General features: G+C 47.9%; 1 protein-coding gene across 1 annotated transcript; it reads left to right on the top strand.

Moving 5' to 3' along the window:
* Nucleotides 1-806: 806 nt before the first annotated feature.
* MPC2 (mitochondrial pyruvate carrier 2) lies at nucleotides 807-18947 on the top strand (the record flags this gene model as incomplete). Its single annotated transcript, XM_080698355.1, has 5 exons — nucleotides 807-915; nucleotides 10961-11001; nucleotides 15471-15555; nucleotides 16013-16124; nucleotides 18834-18947. 5 exons carry the CDS (start codon nucleotides 807-809, stop codon nucleotides 18868-18870), a joined length of 384 nt encoding a protein of 127 aa, XP_080554481.1. The 3' UTR covers nucleotides 18871-18947.
* Between the last annotated feature and the right edge of the window lie 4460 nt (nucleotides 18948-23407).

Raw genomic sequence — 23407 nt, forward strand, 5'->3', positions numbered from 1 at the left:
GCCCCGCCGCGCCCGGGCCGCCGCTCGCCTCATACTGCCGCCCGGCCGCCCGCGGCCGCGGCCCCGCGGCCCCGCCCGCGCCAGGCCCCGCCCGCCCGCCCGCCGGACTTCTCGCGAGAGCACGCGGCGCCCGCGCGGAGGTGGCGCGCGTCCCGCGGCCCTCACCGCCAGGGGCTGCCGGCCGCGCCCGCCCGGCCCCTGCTGTCCACGGACCCGAGGGGAGCCGAGAGGAAGTGCGGGCTGTCGTCCCACTCACGCGCCCGGGTCGAGGGAGGCGAGGGAGTTGTGCGCAGCATCTTTTGCGCGAGCCTCAAAGGCCCGGAGAAGCCCATTTCAACTATGGCTCTCCCCAGGGAAAGTGAAGGGGCCCGGAGCCAGGGGAGCTTCACTTTCCCTTCTCCAATATGGCCTCGAAACAGGAAGGAGGAGTAGGAGGTTCCCGCTGTGCCCCGCCCACGCCGCAGGATGGGCCAATCGCGGCCGGCCGCTCTGCCGACGCATGCGTACCGCTCACAGGCGCGCCGCCGACCCGAGGAGGTCTCCTTCGGCTCCGGTTGCCATGGCTCCTCCTCCCCGGGAGGCGGGCCGGGCGAGCTGTCGCAGAGACTCCGCCCACTCCGCCTAGCCGGGCCGAGCGGCCGGGCGGAGCGCACTGGCAGGCTGACCCGCGGGAAGGGCGCCCTAGGGCCGGGGTGCAGGTGAGGCTCCGCGGCAGGGGAAAGTGACGAGCCGCCCTTGGTTGCCAGCCTGGGCCCAGGACCCCGCAGCCCTCCCACCCAGCTGCGCAAAATCTCCAGGCAGCCGAGATGTCAGCCGTCGGCGCCCGAGGCCTGCGGGCCACCTACCACCGTCTCCTCGATAAAGTGGAGTTGATGCTGCCCGAGAAATTGAGGCCGCTGTACAACCACCCTGCAGGTAATGGGCCTAGAATGGCTCCTCGGGACCCTCCCTCCTCCGCCTGCGAATTGGACCTCTAGGAGCCCGCTGACGCCTCGGCAACGATAGGCACCCCAGTACCCCAGCCCCTCCCTCTAGGCGAAGCCGCGAACGCTCCTAGCCTCTCTGACTTTGGCCTTCACTCCGCCCGCGTCTCCCCCAAAAACCGGTGAATCGGTAGTCAGCGCCTTCCTCGACCTTTCTTGCGTTCGGTCCCTTAATGCACGACTCCTAACCCCAGACCTGGCCTCCGGATCTGAGCCTCCTCAACTTCTTGGGCCGGCCGCGAAAGGGTTTGGGGTCACCATTAGCCCTCAGCCTCCCCTCTTGGCCTCCACGAATTAAAACCCAGGCGGGCCAGAGCTAGGTAGGTGGATCGTCGCCCCGGGGGTTTGGAGTAAAGGTCATGCTTTTCCCAGCGCCCGCAGCCAGAGGCCTGCGCCTTGAGCCCTCCCCAAAACTGGATGCCTTACCCGGGCTTCAGAGTCCACGACACTCCATCCCCAGGTCCAGTTTCTGTAAATGTAGCCGAAATTGCTGGGCACGCTCTACCCGGACCTTTTCGTGTGCATGGAACAATATACTTCTGCTCTGCCACTTCCCATGGTGTGACCTTGGGCAGATTCCTAGATCTCGGTTCCTGTAATTCTCACATCCTGATGATACATAAACTTGATAACCTAACATGCTTCATTCTTGGCAAGTGCTCAGTCAATATTAGCTTTCTTTTCCCGCTGGAAAACTGTTCTTGTGGTTGAAAAAAAGATAATTCTGTAAGAAATCAAGAGATCCTTATCTCTCCAGTGCTCTTAAAGATTCACGGTTCTTTTCGTTTGCCTATAGAAGGGAAAGTAGTAATACTTTTTGGCTGAGGACTAAGGTCATATGTATTTGTTGTTTCGGTACTGGGGATGGAACCCAGGGACTTTCTACCCTTGGGCTACATTTCCAGACCTCTTTTATATTCTATTTGGAAACAGGGCCTCACTAAGTTGCTGTGTATTCTGAGGTCTCTTTCAAGCATAAAATTTAGTAAATAGGAAAAGTAAATAGAAAAAGAGGCCACAGTGGTACTGAGGAGATGGCTTCTTCTCCCTGCAGGGTTACAGGTATGTCCTACAGTTGGCGTCACTGGGCTGGTCTCGCCCAGTCTGACTGTGAAGCAGCTCCTGAGTCTGAACTGCTCACTAAATCTGACTTGATAACGGAATGAAGTATGCCTCTCAATCATATACTTCAGCTTAACCTTTAGTGTTATTTACTATAATATTGAGCCTGTTATAACCTAATTTTTAAGCTGGGCGTGGTGGTGCACGCTCATAATCCCAGCATTTGGGAGGCTGAAATAGGAGGTTCACGGTTTGTGGACAGCCTCAGCTTAGTGAGGCCCTTTGCAACTCAGTGAAACTCTGTTTCAAAATAAAGAATAGCCGGGCGCGGTGGCGCACGCTTGTCATCCCCGCGCTTGGGAGGCGGAGACAGGAGGATCGCGCAGGTTCGAAGCCAGCCGCGCGCGCTGGCTTAGGAGACCCTGTTTCCAAATAAAAATGTAAAAATAGGTCTGGGAGTGTGGCCCGGAGGTAGAAGGGCTTCCAGGAACCCCAGTACCACCAAAATAAATAAATAAAAATAAAGAATAAAAAATAGGGCTGGGGTGCAGCTTGGAGGTAGAATGCCCCTCGGTTAATCCCCAGTACCAGAAAAAAACCAAACTAATCTTTCAGGAGAGGTTGTTACTAAGAAGTTTAATTACCTAAAAGGCCACTCCGAATGGTCTTTTACTCTCAGCCTTTTGAAACTGTGCTGAGTTTTATGACAAGTCTTCAGGATGGAGAGTTAGGCAATGATCTGTGGTGATCTGTGTGATCTGGGGCTGAAAAGAGTCAGTAGAATCCTGGGGCGTCAACTCTGACCCTCACGCTTCGCGTTTGGGCTGTAGAGTAAATTCTAGATCGAGGAGGAGCAAAGTTGTTAAACTACTTAAAATTATGCAGAACTGGAAGGGAGTCTTCCCCTCCCCCCCTTGAAAACCAGAGGGGGTTTTGTTTCTTTTCGTTTGAAGGTAGTCTTATGTTGATCTTTTCCAAGGTCTTGGCGTTTAGCCATCTGTAATTATTGCTTGTAATTACTAAACGTTCAGAATGAAGGGTAGATTGTGTAGTTCCTCTGCACATCCTTTGGATTAGTTCAGTTATTTTAATCCCTTTTCAGTAGAGTAGAGGAAACATGGGCTTGGAAGCAGGACAGACTAGGTTGAGTCTTGCTATGTGACCTTGACCTGAAATCCCTCAAGCCTTAATTGACCTTGACCTGAAATCTCTCAAGCCTTTCTACTCAGTCGAATGAGGATAATAACTATCACCCTTAAGGGTTGCTGTGAAAGTTAGATGATGTACTGTCTGTAAAACATGTAGCGCCGTGTTTGTACTTTGACTCTCAACAAACATTAGTTCCCTCCCAAACACTTTGACTCTCAACAAACATTACTTCCCTCCCATCTAAGCTTTGGAACAATATGGAGAGTAAAGAGACCTCTCACCGAAAAGCTAGTTAGGATTCGAAAGTTGTAGGCAAGCCGGGCGCTTAGAATCCCAGGATTCAGGAGGCTGAGAACAGAGGATCGCGGTTCGAGGACAGCCCCAGCTACTTAGTGAGCCCCTCTGCAACTCAGTGAGACCCTGTTTCAAAATAAAGAATAAAATATAGGGCAGGGGGTGTAGCTCAGAGGTAGAATGCCCCTGGGTTCCACCCCAGACCCACAAAAAAAAAGTTGTAGGCACACCAATATAGAAATGGAAAAGCATGAAAAACATGACTGCCAACTCATTAGTATTGAGTAAAATGTGAGGAAACGCTGATTATTATCCCAAGAAGTGTTGCAAAATAGTATTTATGATTGAATCACCCTTCTAAGCATTATACTAAAAGTACATACAAAGAGTTTTTTTGTTTTTGTTTGTTTGTTTTTTGCGGTACTGGGGATGGAACCCAGTGGCATTCTACCTCCAAGCTACACCTTCAGCCCTATTTCTTTTATTCTTTATTTTGAAACAGGGTCTCACAGAGTTGCAAAGGGCCTCACTAAGTAGCTGAGGCTGTCTGTGAACCCTCTTGTCTCAGTCTCCCGAATGCTGGGATTACAAGCGTGCGCCACCACGCCTGGCTACAAAGAGTTTTGTTTTGTTTGTGGTACTGGGGATGGAACCCTTCTACCTCCGAGCTACACGCTACACTCCCAGACCTTTTTTTTTTTTTTTTTTTTTTTTTTGTGGTACTGTGGTTCCTGGAAGCCCTTCTACCTCCGGGCTACACTCCCAGACCTATTTTTCATACTCTTTTATTTGGAAACAAGGTCTCTTAAGCCAACACGGCTGGCTTCGAACCTGCACGATCCTCCTGTCTCTGCCTCCCAAGCACGGGGATTACAAGCGTGCGCCACCACGCCCGGCTCCCAGACCTATTTTTTATATTTTATTTGGAAACAGGGTCTCTTAAGCCAGCGTGGCTGGCTTCAAACCTGTGTGATCCTCCTGTCTCCGCCTCCCAAGCGCGGGGATTACAATCCTGTGCCACCACGCCCAGCTACAAAGAGTTTAGAAATGTTCTGAAGGCATTAGCTGGAATATCGAATGACCCAGAATTCCGAGGCCTTCGCCATCCGTTGGCCTGGACGTTGTTCCTGACAGATCATGATCTGCTGCTGTGGGAAAGGAGAGTCGTAACTAAATGTGTGTCCTGACCAAGCTCCTCAGTTCACATGGGAAGAGGTCACTCCCCCTCTCTCCACCACCTGGCTGTATATAAAGTATGTGGCCAGCCAGGCATGGTGGTGCACGCTGTAATACCAGTACTTGGGAGGCTGAGACAGGAGGAACTGAGGCTCGAGACCAGCCTCAGCAATTTAGCGAGGCCCTCAACAACTCTGTGATACCCTGTTTCCAAATTAAAGGGGGAAAAAAGGCTGGGTGTATCTCAGGTGGAATGCCCTGGGTTCCATCCTCAGTATCAAAGAACAGGTGCATGAAGTACAGTGAAGTGGCTGACCGCCTCGCAGGGGCACTAGCATGCTTCTCAGAGAAGTGGCCTTGCTCAATAATTACTTAAACGCTTACATGGGCCTGTGGTTTGGGCACAGTTTGAGTGTTCCCCACGGCTTCAGGTGTTGAAATTTAATCCAACTGTGCAGACTTAAGAGGGTGGAAATTTAATCAGAGACTGGTGTTTAGAAGCAGGGCCTTCGGAGCAGGTCGTGGTGGCGCACGCTTGTCATCCCAGCATTATGGAGGCTGAAACTGGAGGATCGCGGTTTGGGGACAGCCTCAGCTACTTAGCAAGGCCCTTTGCAACTCAATAAGACCCTGTTTCACAAACTAAAAAGACTAAAAAATAGGACTGGGGGTGTAGCTCTGAAGTAGAATGCCCCTGGGTTCCATCCCCAGTACTGCAAAGAAAATAAAAATATAAAAATACTAAAAAATAGGGCTGGGGTGTATGTAGCTCAGTGGTAGACTGCCCCTGAGTTCTATCCCCAGTACAAAGGAGGAGGAGGAGGAGGAGGAGGAGGAGGAGGAGGAGGAGGAGGAGGAGGAGGAGGAGGAGGAGACGAAGCCGAAGCCGAAGCCGAAGCGGGGCCTTTGGGAAGTGATTGGGATTAGTCGTCCGTTAGGACAGAGTCCCGGGAATGAATCCCGGCGGTTCTGTAGGAAGGGGACAGATCAGCCGCACACATGCACACCACAGGCCGGCTCCTGCCCTGGGCGCTCGCGCTGCCTGAGGCTCTCGGCAGGACCGTCTCGTGGCTCCCCAGATCTTGCACCTCTAGAGTGTGCCAAAATAAACGTCATCACACCTGGCTTTGATGGTTCTAAATCGTCAACATTTGAGACCTTCACAATTTCTTTTTTTTTTTTTTTATGGTACTGGGAGTTGAACCCAGGGGCATTCTACCTCTGAGCTATACCTCTAGCCCCAGTTTATTATTCTTTATTTTAAAACAGGGGCTCACTAAGTTGTGGGGGAAGGGGCTCACTAAGTAGCTGAGGCTGGAGGCAAACCTGTGATTCTCCTGTTTCAGCCTCCCAAGTACTAGGATTACAAGCCCGTGCCACCACACCCGGCTGAGACCTTCACAATTTCTAAGAGTAGAGATCTGAAACAGGATGAAAATGTATAGTTAATTTTTGTCTAAATAAATGTACAGTTAATGTGCTGGTACATGTTTGTAATTCCAGCATTCGGGAGGCTGAAACTGGAGGATTAAGTTTTGGGGATAGCCTCAGCTATCCCCAGGGATAGCTCCTGTATCTTGGATACAGGATACTTGGATAGGGAGGCCTCCCGTAACTTGGACCCTGTTTCAAAATTAAGAATAAAAAATAGGGCAGGGGGTGTAGCTCGGAGGTCCAATGCCCCTGGGTTCCATCCCCAGACCCACACACACACACACAAAAAAAAAATGTATTTTTAAAACCTGGTATGGTGGTAAACACCTGTAATCCCAGTACTTGAGAGGCTAAAACAGGAGGATTGCAGGTTTGAGGCTAGCCTCAGCAATTTAGTGAGACCCTGTCAAAGCTAAAACATTAAAAAAAAAAAAAAAGGGTTGGGGGTATAGCTTTGAGATGGAATGCCCTTGGGTTCAATCTCCAGCACCAAGACAGAGAGAGAATGTAATTTAGATCTGATAGGGACGAAATTTCTTCATGTTGGGCTCTAAAATTTCTAAGGAGGTGATTTTTTTTTACACTCGATACATTTTCAGTGGCTCAAATTTTCTACCTGCTCAAATTATTTAGCATTCATAGTGGATGTTAACAGTCATTTATTTCATGCTTCTCTTGCTCCGAAGCTACTATAAGCAATTCAGGTGTTAGAACTGTCTCCGTGAGGGCCACTGTCATGGTACTAGCCGAGCCCACTTCAGGTGTGAGCCGTCCCCCCCCTCCAAGCAAGCCCTGTCCCCGGTGCCCTGTCCTGGGAGCCGTCTGAAGCCTTACGGTGGACTGTGGTGTGTTCGCACGTCTCAGCTGCTGCGGGTGGACCGCTATTTTCTGAATTCATACACTGGATGAATTTGACTTATTATTTACTCTTAATGCCAAAAAAAATCAGCTAAGGTAAAATGAAAGAGTAAAATAAGTTTTCTTAGGCATTTTTTAATCCATTGTGTGATACAGGTTTTTTTTTTCTTTTTTAAAATTTAACAATTAAGAAAACACTTCGATTGTATTTATAGATATCCAACTCTGATCATTTGTTTCTTATTAACACCTTCTAGGCACATCTTCTGGTATCTCAGAAAAATTCAGTTTTGAATATCCGATACATTTACTACTGATATTTTTCTGTTTACTACTTAGTGGTTATTAAACTAATGCAGAGGTTTGATGTGTTTTGTTTATGGAACTTGGGATTGGACCCAGGGTCATTCTCCCACTGAGCTGCACTCCCAGACCTCTGTCATTTTTTACTTTCAAGTAAGGTCTCAAAAGACCACACACTGGTCTCAAACATGCAGTCTTCCTGTCTCGGCCCCCCAAGTACTGAGATTTCAGGTGTGCTCCACACCTGGCTTTACGGTTTATCACTTAAAACTGCTCACTAACTCAAAAACCTCTCTTGGTCCAAGGTTCTAGCAAATAGAATTGTATGTTTGAAGCGGGGAGTTTGGCTCTGTTTGGTTGGGGGCTGACGCGCAGTTAGTATTTTAAGCTAGCTTGGAGAGTGAGTCAATTCGTTACCAGACAGTCCTATCGAAAAGCCTGGCTGTTCATTAACTCCAAAGAATCCTATTTAAACTTGGGAAGAAACCAGAATCGAGAGACATTACTCAGGAAACAGTCTGGGGCCCGGCAGGGGACAAACACCAGTTTCAAAATGGGAAGAGGCGGTGCCGGGCAAGTTCAAAGCCCGCGGAGGCAGGGCCGCTCGGTGGAGCCCGCCGCGGGGTAGAGGGGTAGAGGGGTCTGGGGCCCAGAGCTCCGGCTTTGAAAGCCTGGGTTAGAGCGGGTGTGGGCGGCGGCCGGCCCACTGGCGGATGGGGTCTCAGCAGAGCGGCGCCTCCGACGCCCCCAGTTCTTGCTGCTGGGAACAGGCCGCGTCTTCAGGAACGTGCTGTCAGCTTAGCGAGGCGGAGGCACTAGGTGTCCTTAGCGCAGAAGCTAAGTAAAGCGCTCTGGGAGCTCAGAGAAGAAGCCGCGTTGCCCAACCCGGCCGGTGCAGAAGAAAATGGAGCTGAAGATGAGCTGGGAAGGACGGTGGTTAGAGAAGGCCCGGAGAAGGCCGGGAAGGCGCAGCTGGAGGGCGAGCCCTGGGGCTGGAGGAGCAGGCTGTGGGCACCGGCCTCCCTGGGCCCTGGAGGAGGGAGCCAGACACCCTCACCACCAGCAGGGTTGTGGCCCTAGGAATGTCCCCAGGGAGCAAAACCGCACCTGGCTAAAAAGCATGGACCTGGCCCAGAATTTAACTTTTTAAGTCAGGATTTTTTTTTTTTTTATGGTACTGTGTGGGCTTTCTACCTCTGGGTTATACTCCCTAACCTATTTTATATTTTATTTGGAAACAGGGTCTCACTAAGTTGCTGAGAGCCTCAGTAAGTAGCTGAGGCTGGCTTCAAACCTGCGCAATCCTGTCTCAGCCTCCAAGCACTGGAGATTACAAGCCTGCACCACCTCGCCCAGCTAAGTCAGGAATTTTGAATTGTGAGACTCACTCTCTCTTTATGTGTTGGTGAGGGGGCTGTGCTGGGGATTAAACCCAGGGCCATTTTACCTCTGGGCTACACTCTTGCCCTTTTTGATTTGTAGTTTTGTTTTTCTTTTGTTTTGTTTTGTGGGTCTGGGGATGGAATCCAGGGGCATTTGACCTCCAAGCTACACCCCCTGCCCTATTTTTTATTCTTTTTTTTTTTTTTTTTGTGGTACTGGGGTTCCTGGAAGCCCTTCTACCTCCGGGCTACACTCCCAGACCTATTATTTTATATTTTTGAAACAGGGTCTCTTATGCCAGAGTGGCTGGCTTCGAACCTGCGCGATCCTCCTGTCTCAGCCTCCCAAGCGCCACCACGCCCGGCTTTTTATTCTTTATTTTGAAACCGGGTCTCACTGAGTTGCAGAGGGTCTCACTAAGTAGCTGAGGCTGTCCGCGAACCGTGATCCTCCAGGTCTCAGCCTCCTGAATGCTGGGATTACAAGCGTGCGCCACCACGTCCGGCTTGATTTTTAGTTTTACAAAGGTCTCGATAGATTGGCAAAAGTCTTCCTACATTGCCGAGTCTGTCCTCTAAACTACCATCCTCCTGTCTCAGCCTCCCAAATATTGACATTTCAGGCATGTGCCACGGTTCCCAGTTTCATAAGTTCTTTTTTAAAATTTTTTTTGGTACTGGGGATTGAACCCAGAGGCATTCTACCTCCAAGCTACACCCCTAACCCTTTTGATTTTTTTTTTTAAACAGGGTCTTGCTAAATCGCTGAGGCCTCCAACCTGTGATCCTCCTGTCCCAGCCTCCTAAATCCTAGGATTACAGGTATGTGCCACTACACCTGATAAATTTTTTCCTAGAAAATCATTCCCATATCATGTTCACGGCAGCAAGCGATGTGGCCAGGGTGTGGCTAGGGTTCCAGGTGTAACGATGTCTGTGGTCAGAACAATGCGGAACTTAGGGAACTGGCTAAAAGGTAAGTACAGTAAACCAGAAACGGAATATACAGGGGCTTTCACTCAGTTGTAAGAACATCAAAACGTAGACCTCCTTGATGGTTGTAATTCTCCCCAGGAGCCATTGAGCACTCTCTCCATATCTGTTCCACACCTTAAAATAAGGAAAAAGGTATACAGGAAAACATGCAAGGTATTAGACTTCAGATAGCTATAAGAAAACGATGGTTGGCATTATAATCGTTTGTGCCCACGAAGAAAAACAAGGCCCATGCCGTTCCAGTGTTTGAAGAATGATTTTCACCAGGCGTGGTGGCACACACTGTCATCTCAGTTCTTGGGAGGCTGAGACAGGAGGATCCCAGGTGTACAGCCAGCCTCAGCAGCTTACTGATGCCATCTGCAACTTAGTGAGACCCTGCTTCAAAATGAAAAAGAATAAAATAGGGCTGGGGTTGTAGCTCAGAGGTAAAATGTCCCTGAGTTCAATCCCTAGTAACACACACACACATACACATACACACACACACACACACACACACACACACACACTCACAGACTAGGGATATAATGATAGAGTGCTTACCTAACATGTGCAAAGCCCTGGGTTCAATTTCTAGCACTGAAAAAAAAAGCACTAGGCACAGTGAAGAGACATACACCCATAACCCTAGCTACTTGGGAGGCTAAGGCAGGAGGATCACAAGTTCAAGGCCACTCTGGGCAATTTAGTGAGACCCCCAAACAAAACAGAAACAAAAACTAAAAAGACCTGGGGATGTAGCTTACTGGTAGAGCCCCACGAGGTTCACCCAGTGCCACACACGTACACACAAAGTGTAGATCCACCGATTGCACAATAGGTTATTTTATGTGTGTGTTTGTGGTATTGGGGATTGGAACATTATTACTGAAGTTCATATTACTAAAGTCTCATGATTCTCAATTTTCCCAGCTTGGAGATTATGTAGCTGAACTAACATTAAGTTCCATTTTGAAGGCAAAGGACTGGGAATGATTTCCAAAACCACATCTCTCGCCGGGCGCGGCGGGCACGCTTGTCATCCCCGCGCTCGGGAGGCGGAGACGGGAGGAGTGCGCAGGTTCCAAGCCAGCCGCGCTGGCTTAGGAGACCCTGTTTCCAAATAAAAAAGTATAAAAATAGGTCTGGGATTGTAGCCCGGAGGTAGAAGGGTTTCCAGGAATCCCAGTACCACCAAATTAAAAAAACAAAAAAACAAAAAACCCACATGTATTATACCTTAGCTAATTTTTTAATATATCACAAAAACATAAGTAATTGACAAGGAGATCAAAACAATTTGTATGAAAGACTGATTTCCTTTTGTTCTTTTTTTTTCAGGCCCTAGAACAGTTTTTTTCTGGGCTCCAATTATGAAATGGGTAAGTCTTAAATTCGTGCAGTAGCTACTGAAAAAAACATTCCTTAGTCAGAACTTCTTACTTTGAGATGTTTTATGAAAGCTATACTCTAAATATTATTGATGTGCCTCTAGATGATTTTACGGGACATCTTCTCACATTTATCGTTTTTACTGCATAAAGGATACAGCCCACTTTGGTTTTTCCGAAGTCCTTAGATAAGAGGCCTTTGGGAACATATTTTCTATCAAAACATAGAGTTGTGGGCCCCTTGGGACGTTCATGAAGTTTCTAGAACTTTATGACTGGAGGAGGTTCAGTGGTAGAGTAATTGCCTACATGCAAGAAGTCATGGGTTCCATCCCCAGCACCTCAAAAAAGAAAAGGAAAAAGAAGCCCACACGATGGCCTGCACCTGCGGCCCCAGCTGCTCCTACTGCGAAGGCCAAGGGTAAGCAGGCTGCTCAGGAGTTCAAAGCCAGCCCGAGCCCCGTCGTGAGACTTAACTGAGAGGAAAAATAGAGAGGAAGTAAGCCCTTAAACTAGTTGGAACCCCCAAGTTAGTTCTTATTAAAGTAACCTAAGAAAAACTCGAAATACTAGCACCAAATTATAGGCAAAGAGAATTAACTCACAAAATAGATGGGTTTCTCCAACAGATATGTTGACATTTGCAGGTAATAGAGCATGGGGACTTCTAACTCTAAGCCCTGTGCTTTTAGCCTATATGGGGCTTTCCAAAGTTCTTATTTAGTTAGGGGAGGAAAATGGTGATGGGGCCATTTGCAGCAGATTGTTGATTTTATGTTGAAGAGGGTGTGAGGCCTGGGCCTGCACTGCAACATCTGAGAAGGGCTAGAAATGTACACCAAGGCCCTCACGGGTCTGCGAGCTCGGCTGAGGGTGCAGCCAGGGAGCTGGGTTGCTTTTTCTTGTTTTGTTTTGTTTTTGGTACTGGGATACTAGGGGTTGAACCCAGGGACATTTTACCCCCAAGAGTGAAACCCCCAGTCCTTTCTTATTTTTATTTTGAAACAGGGTCTCATTAAGTTGCTGAGTCTGTCCTTGAACCTAGGATCCTCCTGTCTCAGCTTCCCAGCCTGTACTGGGATTTATAGGCATTTGCCACACCCAGCTAAGACTCTATTTTGTTTTGACAGTGGATTTTTAACAATTTTTAACAAATTTCCTTAACCTTTCCAAAGCATTCTTTTTGCTTTTCATAGAAACAATTGTCCTTATTTTGTATTTCGCCTGTTTACCTAGTGGTTTATTCAGTTATGTAAATTACACTCGCAAGCAAAACTGGCATAAACCAGCCGGAGACCCCACACAGTGACTTGGTAGACCGGAGCTCAGTTGCAGGCCTGGGACAAAGGCGCTGCAGCCAGTGCCCACTGCCCCGCTGAGTTCTGGAGGATGGTCTCAAACCTGCCATCTAGTCTCAGCCTCTCAGGTACTCAAGTTCCTGGGATACAGGTATGTGCCACAATGGCTGGCAGAGGCTAATGGGGGACTGAGCCGAGAGCATTCTACCCCTGAGCTTCACTCCCAGCCTGATTTTATTTTGTTGTTGTTGTTTGTTGTTTTTTGGGTTTTTTTTTTTTAAGAGTCTCAGCCAGGTGTAGTGGCACAGGCTTATAATCCCAGTACTTGGGAGGCTGAGACAGGAGGATGCAGGTTCACAGCCAGCCTCAGCTACTTAGTGAGGCTCTCAGCAACTTAGTGAGACTCTGTTTCAAAATAAAGAATAAAAAATAGGGCTGGGGGTGTAGCATGGAGATAGAATGAACCACACAAAGAGGGAGGTTGTCTCATTAGATTTGAGTTTCTCAAACCTCCAATTCTCTTGTCTCAGCCTCCCAAGTACTGGGATTATAAGTATGAACCACTGTGCCCTGCTGCGTATGTATGTATATGTATATATGTATGTATATATATATATTGTGTTTGTGTGTGTTACTAGAGATGGAACCCAGGGGCATTTTACCTCTGACCTACACCCCAGCCCTATTTTTTTTATTCTTTATTTTGAAACAGGGTCTCACTGAGTTGCAGAGGGCCTCACTAAGTAGCTGAGGCTGTCCGCGAACCGCGATCCTCCAGTCTCAGCCTCCCGAGTGCTGGGATGACAAGTGTGCGCCACCACGCCCGGCTTAGGATCTCTTTAAAACACGAGAAAGCCGGGCGCCCTGGCCAGGTGCAGTACCTGCAGTCCCTGCTACTTGGGAGGCGGAAGCCGGAGGAGCACTGAGTCCAGGAGTCCAAGACCAGTCAGACAACAGTGACACCCTGTCTCAAAGCGCTCTTGGGAAGGGAAGTTCAAGGCCTTCGTGGAGAGAACGATCACTAACATGTCCCAGAAAAACAAAACGAATACTGGCAGCACGAACAAAGAGATTGCTAGAATATAGCTCAGAGCCTCATCGGCACCTGTAGTGAGCCGCGGCCTCGTGCACGGACCAGCAGAGTATTAGAAGTCGTTCTCTTTCTTTCCTCAGAAGAAGTGAAACAAATACGAGACCAAGAAAGTATACATTGGAACCTGGGAGCAGGATGTAGAAGTGATGATTTTTAAACTAGAATCATTGCTTTCTTGAATGGTTAACTTTGTTAATTCACAACCACTTGGGCTTGTTTTAAATTTAGGTATAAGTTTCTATGTGCTTATGGAAGAGCCAGACCTTTTGCTGGCTTTTGTTTCCCATGTAAAAGAATCTCAAGAAACTAAAAAAATAACCTGAAAATAATTTTCCTGTGTGTGTGTGTGTGTGTCTTTGTTTGACTGGGGCTTGAACCTGGGATCGTTCTACTTCTAAGCTATATCTCCAGCCCTATATTTTGTCTTTTCTTTTGAAAGTCTCACTAAATTACCAAGGCTGTCCTTGAGCCTTCAGTCTCGCCGCATAGCCTCTTAGTACTTGGACTACAGGAGTGCACCACACTCTTGGCTTTGTTTTTTGTTTTTGTTGTTTTGTTTTGTTTTGTTTTTGTGGTCCTGGGGGTGGAACCCAGGGGCTTTTCTACCTCCAGGCTATACTCCCAGCCCTATTTTATACTTTATTTGGAAACAGGGTCTCACTAAGTTGCTGAGAGCCTCACTCAGTAGCTGAGGCTGGCTTCGAACCTACGCGATCCTCCTGTCTCCGCCTCCCAAGCGCGGGGATTACAAGCGTGCGCCACCATGCCCAGATTTTTATTTTATTTTGAAACAGGATCCTCCTAAGTTGCTGAGACTGGTCTAGAACCTGTGATCCTCCTGTCTCAGCCTCCCAAGTCCTGGGCTCAGAGGCGCACATCACTGTGCCTGACACTGGAAATGATTTGTGGGGTGTATTTTCTAGGGATCAAAGCCAGAGGCGTCCTGCCTCCGAGCTGTACCCCAGCCCTCCGAGCTGTACCCCAGCCCTTTTGATTCTTAGCTGGAAACAGGGTTGCTAAATTGCTGAGGCTGACTTTAACGTGCGAACCTCTTGTCTCAATTTTCCAAATACTGAGATTACAGGTATGGGCCACCACGCCTAGCTTGAAAATAAGTTTTTAAAACCATATTCTCCAGTGACATACTTAGAATTTGCTTTGTAATACTAAAAGAAGGAAAGGGGGGAGAAGGAGCAAACTCTTAATGAGTTTTAGTTTTTCATTAGTAAAAACTGATTTTACATAGGACTTATCCCTAAACTTTCTGATGATGCTGATGGTGGGATATGAGTGAGCTGATGGAAGGACCAAAACACAAGACAGAAGACGTGAGCATGGCTACTGGACTCACTGTAGCTCTGTCATCTTCTATACTTCTACACTTTAATGCATGAACATTAAAATTATGGCTACTAACAAATGGACATCTCAGAAATGTTTTTTCTTTAACTTACAGTTAAAAACCAAGTCAGAGCCGGGCATGGTGGCACACACTTGTGATCCCAGTATTTGGGAGGCTGAGACAGGAGGATCATAGTTCACAGCCAGCCTCAGCTACTTTGAGGCCCTTTGCAGCTCAGTGAGACCCTGTTTCAAAATAAAGAATAAAAAAGGGCTGGGGGCCGGGTGTGGTGGCGCACGCTTGTAATCCCAGCATTCGGGAGGCTGAGACTGGAGGATTGCAGTTTGTGGACAGCCTTAGCTACTTAGTGAGGCCCTCTGTAACTTAGTGAGACCTTGTCTCAAAATAAAGAATAAAAAGTAGGGTAGGGGGTGTAGCTTGGAGGTAGAATACCTTTGGGTTCCATCCTCAGTACTGAAAAAAAAAAGCAAGTCAGACATGGTGGCACGTGTCTGTAATTGCAATATTTAGGAGGCTGAGACAGGAGGATCCCAGGTTTGAAGCCAGCCTCAGCCACTTAGCGAGACCCTGTTTAAAAATCAAAAGGGCTAGGGTGTACCTCGGAGATAGCATGCATCGGGCTCCATCCCCAGTACTAGTGAATAAATGGAGTTAAGACTGTTACTCTTCGCTTATGACGTGTTTCTGTTAATGCGTGTGTCTTCAGGGGTTGGTGGGTGCTGGATTGGCTGACATGGCCAGACCTGCAGAAAAACTCAGCACAGCTCAATCTGCTGTTTTGATGGCTACAGGTAAGTAAATGAGTATTTTTAATATTCCATATAACACATGTGTAATTGTTTTATTTCACATCAAGTTATAAGTAGGAAAAATGTTGCAGTTAACATCCGTTTGCATATAAAGTTTACCTGTTAAGCCAAGCACAGCAGGACATGCCTGTAATCTCTGTGCTTGGGAGGCTGAGGCAGGAGGAGCGCAGATTTCAGGTCATCCCTAGCAACTCAGTGAGACCCTGTTTCAAAATAAAAAGGGCTGGGAGTGTAGCTCAGTGGTTGGTGCCCCTGGGTCCCCTCCAGTGTCAGAACGAGAACGCTGCACAACACCCCCTAACTTGTGGGAGACTCAGATACGGTAGTCATCTTACGTGACTGCTCCCAGTCTGACCTGGGATTGTTTTGCTCATATTAAATATTCAGATAAGTTAATGCACCAATACCTGTCTTTAACAAATATACTTTATTTCAACAGGGCTTATTTGGTCAAGATACTCACTTGTAATTATACCAAAAAATTGGAGCCTCTTTGCTGTGAACTTCTTCGTCGGGGGGGCGGGAGCCTCTCAGCTGTTTCGCATTTGGAGGTAAGCCTGCCAAGACGTGCTTACAGCTGCTTCAGAAGCGACCCAGTGAGCAAAAGTTTCTTTTAAGATTCACATACAAAGCCAGGCATAATGGTGCAAGCCTACGATCTCAGTACTTGTGAGGCTGAGACAGCAGGATCACAGGTTCAAGGACAGGCTCACCAAGCAGTGAGGCCTTCATCAACTTAGCAACACCCTGTTTTAAAATAAAAATTAAAAAACAGGGCTAGAAGCTGGGCATGGTGGCACACCCTTGTAATCCCAGCATTCAGGAGGCTGAGACCGGAGGATCACGGTTCATGGACAGCCTCAGCTACTTAGTGAGGCCCTCCGCAACTTAGTGAGACCCTGTTTCAAAATGAAGAATAAAAAATAGGGAAGGGGGTGTAGCTTGGAGGTCAGAAGCCCCTGAGTTACATCCACACACAAGAAAAGATAGGGATAGGGCTGGAGGTATAGCTCAGAGGTAGAATGCCCCTGGGTTCAGTCCCCAGTACCACCAATAATTAATATATATATATATATATATATATATATTTTTTTTTTTTAACATATAATGCTAATACAGGAATGTGCCTGAAGCAGAAATTTAACATTTTTAGAAAAGTTTAGGGTTTACAAGTAAGTTGAAAGCAGTTATGGGGCCAAACATGGTAGATACACACCTATAATCTCAGCAGCTCGAGAAACTGGGGCAGGAGGACCCAAGTTTGAGGCTACACTGTGCAATTTAGCTATATCCTATCTCAAAAAGTTAAACAAAAAGGGCTGGAAGTATAGTTTGGTGGGAGAGTACCCCTGGGTTCAATCTCCAGGACCAAAAAAAAAGCAGTGAAGCAGGATATGTTACCTAGTTTTTTATCTAACTGCACTGTCTAAAGGGACAGCCCTTTTACATAGTCTCTTCTATTAAGACCACATATAAAACTTTTAGTTAGTGCTCGCTTTTAGTTACATATAAGGAAGTGGGACTTGCATGCGTAGTTATAGAGTATTGATAACAGCATTCAGAGTGAAGTCACTGGTTTTATTGGAAAGTATTCCATGAGAACTGGAAAATTTTAAATACGCGCGCACACACACACACACACACACACACACACACACATATACATACACATTCGTTACTGGGGAGGGAACCCAGGAGCATTCTACTCCTGAGCTACACCCCCAGCCCTATTTTTTATTTTTTATTTTGAAACAACGTCTGACTGAGTTGCCAAGAGCCGCACTCAGTAGCTGAGGTTTTCCTTGAACCTGCGATGACCCTGTCTCAGCCTCCCAAGCACTGGGATTCCAAGCATGTGACACCACGCCCAACTGTGCTGGGGATTTTTAAGCTGTTCAGTAGTTAACATCATTTGTCAGTGACTAATGGCAATGTACGACCAAATATTAGAAACCTGGGGGTGGCAGGCTGTATGGAGTGAGTTCCTTGTGTGCAGGACTCCTTCCCACTCTGTTGCCAGCTGGTGACAGTAGTAACTCGGTCCAGATTCCTGGAGAGGAGAAAAAGACAACAGCTCTGTGGTTAAAGCTTCTCTGGAAAAGTGATAGTTGAAAAAATAGCCCTTCGCGTCAATAAACTTGAGTGCGTATAGCCTGTTTTTTTTTTTTTTTTTTTTTTTTTTTTTTGGTGGTACTGGTGTTCCTGGAAGCCCTTCTACCTCCGGGCTACACTCCCAGACCTATTTTTACATTTTTATTTGGAAACAGGGTCTCCTAAGCCAGCGCACGTGGCTGGCTTCGAACCTGCGCGATCCTCCTGTCTCTGCCTCCCAAGCATGGGGATTACAAGCGTGCACCACCATGCCCGGCTTATTTTTTTTTTTTTTAAAGTAGATTTTTCTCCTAGTGGTTCAACAGCAATCTATTCTCAGTTGATTTTATTTGTAGGTGCTTTGTGTGTATAAGGTAAAAAAATCTAAGTATGTTTGCATGTGTCATACTCTTGTATAATTCACATTCAGGGCCAGCCTGGGTATCTCAGACCCTGTCGCCTACATAAACCAGGTCTGGCGGAACGCATCTTTGATCCCAGGACTTGGGAAGTTGAGATGCGAGGACCATAGGTTTGAGATGAGCCTCAGCAACTTAGCGAGACCCTATTTCAAAACTAAAAAAGGGCTAGAAGTTTGGCTCCAAAGTAGAATGCTCCTAGGTTTAACTATTAAAAATAATAATAATAAAAGGACTGCAGATATAGCCCAGTGGTAGAACACCACTGGGTTCAGTACCCAGTACCACAAAAAAAAAAAAAAAAAAAATGCTTGTAATCCCAGCATTCGGGAGGCTGAGACAGGAGGATCGCAGTTCACAGACAGCCTCAGCTACTTAGTGAGGCCCTTTGCAACTCAGTGAGACCCTGTTTCAAAATAAAGAATAAAAAATAGGGCAGGGGGTGTAGCTTGGAGGTAGGATGCCCCTGGGTTCCATCCCCAGTACTGAAAAAAAAAAATAGTAATTTTGTATAGGAAACTGTGTCCGGTAAGCTGCTAAAAGTTTTTGGCAGTTTTTCCCTCCAAACTGGGCTCTTACTCTCTGAAACACAGAGCAGAGGCAGGTGAACCCCGGTGCCTTCCTCGCCATCTCCACCTGCACCCTGGGAAGGCTGTGTTACATCCCCGTGGAGGACGTGGAGCAGCCCAGCCCTCCACACTGCGCTCAGCTCTGACTACTGATGCTTGCGTGTCTTTGTTTTCTTTATAGATATAAACAAGAACTAAAAGCTAAAGCCGTCAAGTAAGGAGCTCCTGATCACCTGAGCAATCCCATGTGGACATAAGCACTGGGACCTAGGCTGTGATTTGATCACTGATAAAGAAATGCTCGCTGTGCTAACATTTAGAGGGCACAAAAAATAATAATGATAACTGAAAGTTGATTCCACAGAAAAATAAAGCAAACTTTTATTAACAGCCTCTCCTTACATGTAACTTAAGGAACTTATCTCTGGATACCAGTAATACTTTTTCTACCATCTGTCCATAATAAAGCATACTTGGTGATACACACCCCAGCCTCCTGTTTCTAGTCAAAGTGTGTGTATAAAAGAGAAATTGGAGCGAGCTAAAAGACAGCTGCAAGGTTAAACGCTCTGCTCATGCGGTGAGGGCGCTCAGGCATCTACAGTCCAAGGAGTGCTGCTGGAGGGGAGCGAGGTGGGCAGTGGAATGGGGCCAGAATCGCCTGGGGCTGTTTAGCCATTCTGGGGGTGGGGGGGAGACAGACAGACAGACTAGAGATTGAACCCAGAGCCATTCTACCTCCAAGTTATACCCCCAGCTGGATTTTATTTCATATTTGTCTTTTTGTTGTTTTGTTTTTGGGGTTTTTTCTTTTGTGTGTGTGTATGTGTGTGTGGTGCTGAGGATGGAACCCAGAGGCTTTCTACCTCCAGGGTATACTCCCAGACCTATTTTATATTTTATTTGGAAACAGGGTCTCACTAAGTTGCTGAGAGCCTCACTCAGTAGCTGAGGCTGGCTTCAAACCTCCTGTCTCAGCCTCCCAAGCGCGGGGATTACAAGCGTGCACCACCACCCCCAGACTTTATTTCATATTTGGAAACAGGATCTTGGCTGGCTTTGAACCTGCAATCCTTCTGTCTCGGCCTTCCAAGTACAGGAATCACAGGCGTGCTCCACCACGCCCGGCTGACATGAAGAATCCTGTTTTGTTTTGTTTTTTTTGCCTGTTACATGAAGCTATGGCAGAGATTAAATGAGAACGTTTTAACGCTGTGTGTCCGGGCCTGAGGACTGTCAAGTGATGAAGTCGTACTGGAGAACTGTTACAATGCAGATTTCCTCAGCAAACATTAGACGGACCTCACTCTTTCCTCCCTCATGACAACTGTGCTGAGCATTTGAAGTACTCTCTAAATTTAGGTATAGGGCTGGACTTCACCGGAGAGCATTTGGTCGTGTTTCAGTTATACTTTTTAAAATTCAAGTTTTAAATATAGGCCCTAAATGTGGCATACATAAGAACAGCTAGACAATCAAAGCATGCCTTCCTCTTAAGATCCATTTTGCTAGGATTACACTGGATTCAGGAAACTCAAACCCGGTGCCTCACTGGGTTTCAGGTGCTCGTCGGGGTCAGTTTGGCTGCAAGTCTGCGCTTCACCATCCAGAAAGGATAGAGTTATGGAATTCAAGCCAAAATCTGCCTTTCTGAAATTAATACTGAGTTCGTTGTAACCTGCATTTCACAGCCCACGGTCCAGCAGCAGCCCCTTACCTAAGGGGGACACGCAAGAGAGGAAGGAGAACACAGTCGTGACAACATGGCAGGAGAGGTTTTGCGCACGTAGCCTGCCTTGTCCCGCAGCTCGCAGCCGGAAATGCCGAGGAGGGCCTGGCTGGTTTGCGTCTCGGCAGGGCAGAGGGAGGTGGCGTGAGACCCCATCACACTACTCAGAATGGCAGCAGAGAAGTTGTGAATCATTTCTGTAATATTCCATTGATAGGAGACCATGGGTAACCAAAGTCCAGAAAGCAAAACCACAGCCAAGAGGGACAGCTATATTGACTAACATGAGGTGCTTGCTAGCTCCGGAGAACCTCTCTTTTTGAAAAGTTATCATGGATTGCTTAATTTCAGCCCCTCCATGTGGTCGGGGAGAGTTGAGCAAGCTACTTTGGGGTCATCTCAGTCTCCCGTGGCCCATCTCTGTGCCCCATGAAAGAGCCTGAACCTGGGCCAGCTGCAGGCCCCTGGGGGCGGGGGAGGGGAGGGCGGGCCAGCCAATCAGAAGCACGGCCAGTGTGTGGGTGACAATGACCCCAGGGGGAGGAGGGTGCCGCCTAGGAAACGGCTCTTAGACAAAACTGTCACTTCAGGGGTCAGACATGGCCCTCGTGCTGCCTTCAGGGCGATGTCACCACGGCCCTTCCCTTTTCTCGCCTGTTCTCTGCAGTCCTGGACAACGTAGGCCCTGATCCGGGAGCTGGCTTCTCCTCAGCCTGGGAGAAAGACGGTATGTGGCAGGAGGAGCCTCAGGAGAAGGGCTGAGGAGCTGAGCCGGGGCCATAGGCTGGGTAGAAAGGAAAGGGAGGGCCCGGGAGGCTGGGCCAGGCTTTCATGGCTCCTAGGTCCTGAGCCAGTCCTCTAGGGGAGGGCAGAAGTTTGAGGCTTATATGTGACCCCACCGTATACCTGGAGGCCCATCTTTCTGGCTTCCCTCTTTCTTAGCCTCCCTGCTGCAACTCCTCACATAGCGACCTTTGCATCAGCCATCAAATGATACCTACCAGGTGAGGGGGCCCAGGAAGGGGCCGTGGGAAAACCAACGGTTAATAGAAGTGATCTCTAAACAGAGAGCTTACGATTCAGTGGATGACAAAACACCAGCAGAACCAGAGATAATCAAGGGTATTCACGTAGAAAATGAGCCTTGTAAGTTTATAGACACGGAGTGCCACGAGAGCCCGGAAGCAGCATCACCACGAGAGAGCAGTCGGTGGGCTCGCGACACGCCCCTCAGGTCTGAGGAACTCCTGTGGCCTCTGGTAAAACCTGACTGCATGCTGACGGGAAGCTGAGCAGAAACAGATCTGCTGGGAAGTTCCACAAGAGATTCAGGAAGCTATGGCTATCATCATCCCTAATTTTCACTTTGGAGTACTACTGAGTTTTGTTTTGTTTTGTTTGTGGGTCTAGGGATGGAACCCAGGGGCATTTGACCTCCAGGTTACACCCCCTGCCCTATTTTTTTATTCTTTATTTTGAAACAGGGTCTCACTAAGTTGCAGAGGGCTTCACTAAGTAGCTGAGGCTGTCCTCGAACCACAATCCTCCAGTCTCAGCCTCCCAAATGCTGGGATTACAAGTGTGCGCCACCACGCCCGGCTACTGCGTTTTTCTTAAATAGCGGGACTGTACATGCCCTCCTTCACTCAAGAAGCTCTCTTGGTACGTTTCAGCCATGTGCTTTGTCTTTGACGTGGGGTCCTCCTACAAGTCTGTTCACTCTCTTCTCATCTATGATAGAACTGACCAAACAGTTGCTAGACCATGTCATGAACACGCATTCAAAGTGTTCTAAGAGCCTGGCCGAGTCATGCCCACCTATAATCCCTACTACTCGGGAGGCTGAGACGAGGATTTTAAGTTTGAGGCTGGCCTCTGCAACTTTGCAAAATCATCCTGTTTCTACCTTTACTAGCTCAGAGGTGGAATGCTCCTGTGTTCAACCACCAGCACTACAAAATAATAACAGATTATTTTAAAGAGCCAGGAATGTAATTGTAGTTCAGTCGTACAGCAAGCCTGGGCTCAATCCCCAGAACACAAACAAAACTAAGCAGAAGAGAACAATGGAATGTTATCTAATTTATCTTTCCACTAAGTCTTAAGAGTCACCTCTACCCTTGCAGGCAGCAGGTGTGTGGTACTTCCTGAGACTCCCCAGATGGAGCGGACCTTTCTAACTGTTTGCCTTCCGGTCATTACCAGCCAGTGATCCTCGTGGATCCTTCTGGAGAAACAAAGTCTAAGTCTCTACAGGCGCCGTCTGTGCAGTGTTAAACCACACAAAGAGGTCTAACGGCCTGAGGTGGCCAAGGCTGCAGAGGCCTGCAGGAAGGTTGCTAGATCTTTAGCCATGTGTGCAATATATTTATACTAAAAATTATTCATTTTCATTTAGAATTCAAATTTAGCTGGGCATCCCATATCTTTATTTGCTCAATGTGGCAATCTTACAAGTGGTGCCAATGAGAACACAGTTGGGATAGTGAGCCAGCAGGAGAGAGAGAGAGTGCGCATGAGAGAGGGTGCTAGCATAGAGCTGCACCCTCACGTCGCTCAGTCAGCGCTCAGGGCCCGCGGGAGCCCACGAAGCACCTGCCAAGGTGACTCGCCCTGGACAAACTCGCTCCTCCGTGGAGGAAAAACTGCCAGCTTTCCTTTCCCCTTCATTTTCTTCTCCAAGACCTTTCACGGGGAAGACCCCTCCAGAGGGAGCAAGCAGGGGCTCCTGGCCGGCTGCAGGGGCTCACGGACTTGCGTGGGGACTTGCGTGTCATGCTCACCTGAGGCCGTTCACGTCGGAGTCCAAACATGGAAGACAAGCTCCATTCTAACCCAAATGTCATGGTCAACCAGCTTCAAAGAAAGCAGGGCGACTAAAGCCAGTCTCCTCGATCTGATCGGAACCCTGCTTCCTACCTGATGACCGCACGGGTCATCTGAAAGGTGCTCAGCCCCATTAGTACCACCAGGAAAAGCAAAGCCGCAGATACCAGCACTTGCCTACCAGACAACTCAAGCCTGAA

The sequence above is a fragment of the Muscardinus avellanarius genome (assembly GCF_963383645.1).
Source record: "Muscardinus avellanarius genome assembly, chromosome: 7".
In the NCBI taxonomy this organism is placed as follows: domain Eukaryota; kingdom Metazoa; phylum Chordata; class Mammalia; order Rodentia; family Gliridae; genus Muscardinus; species Muscardinus avellanarius.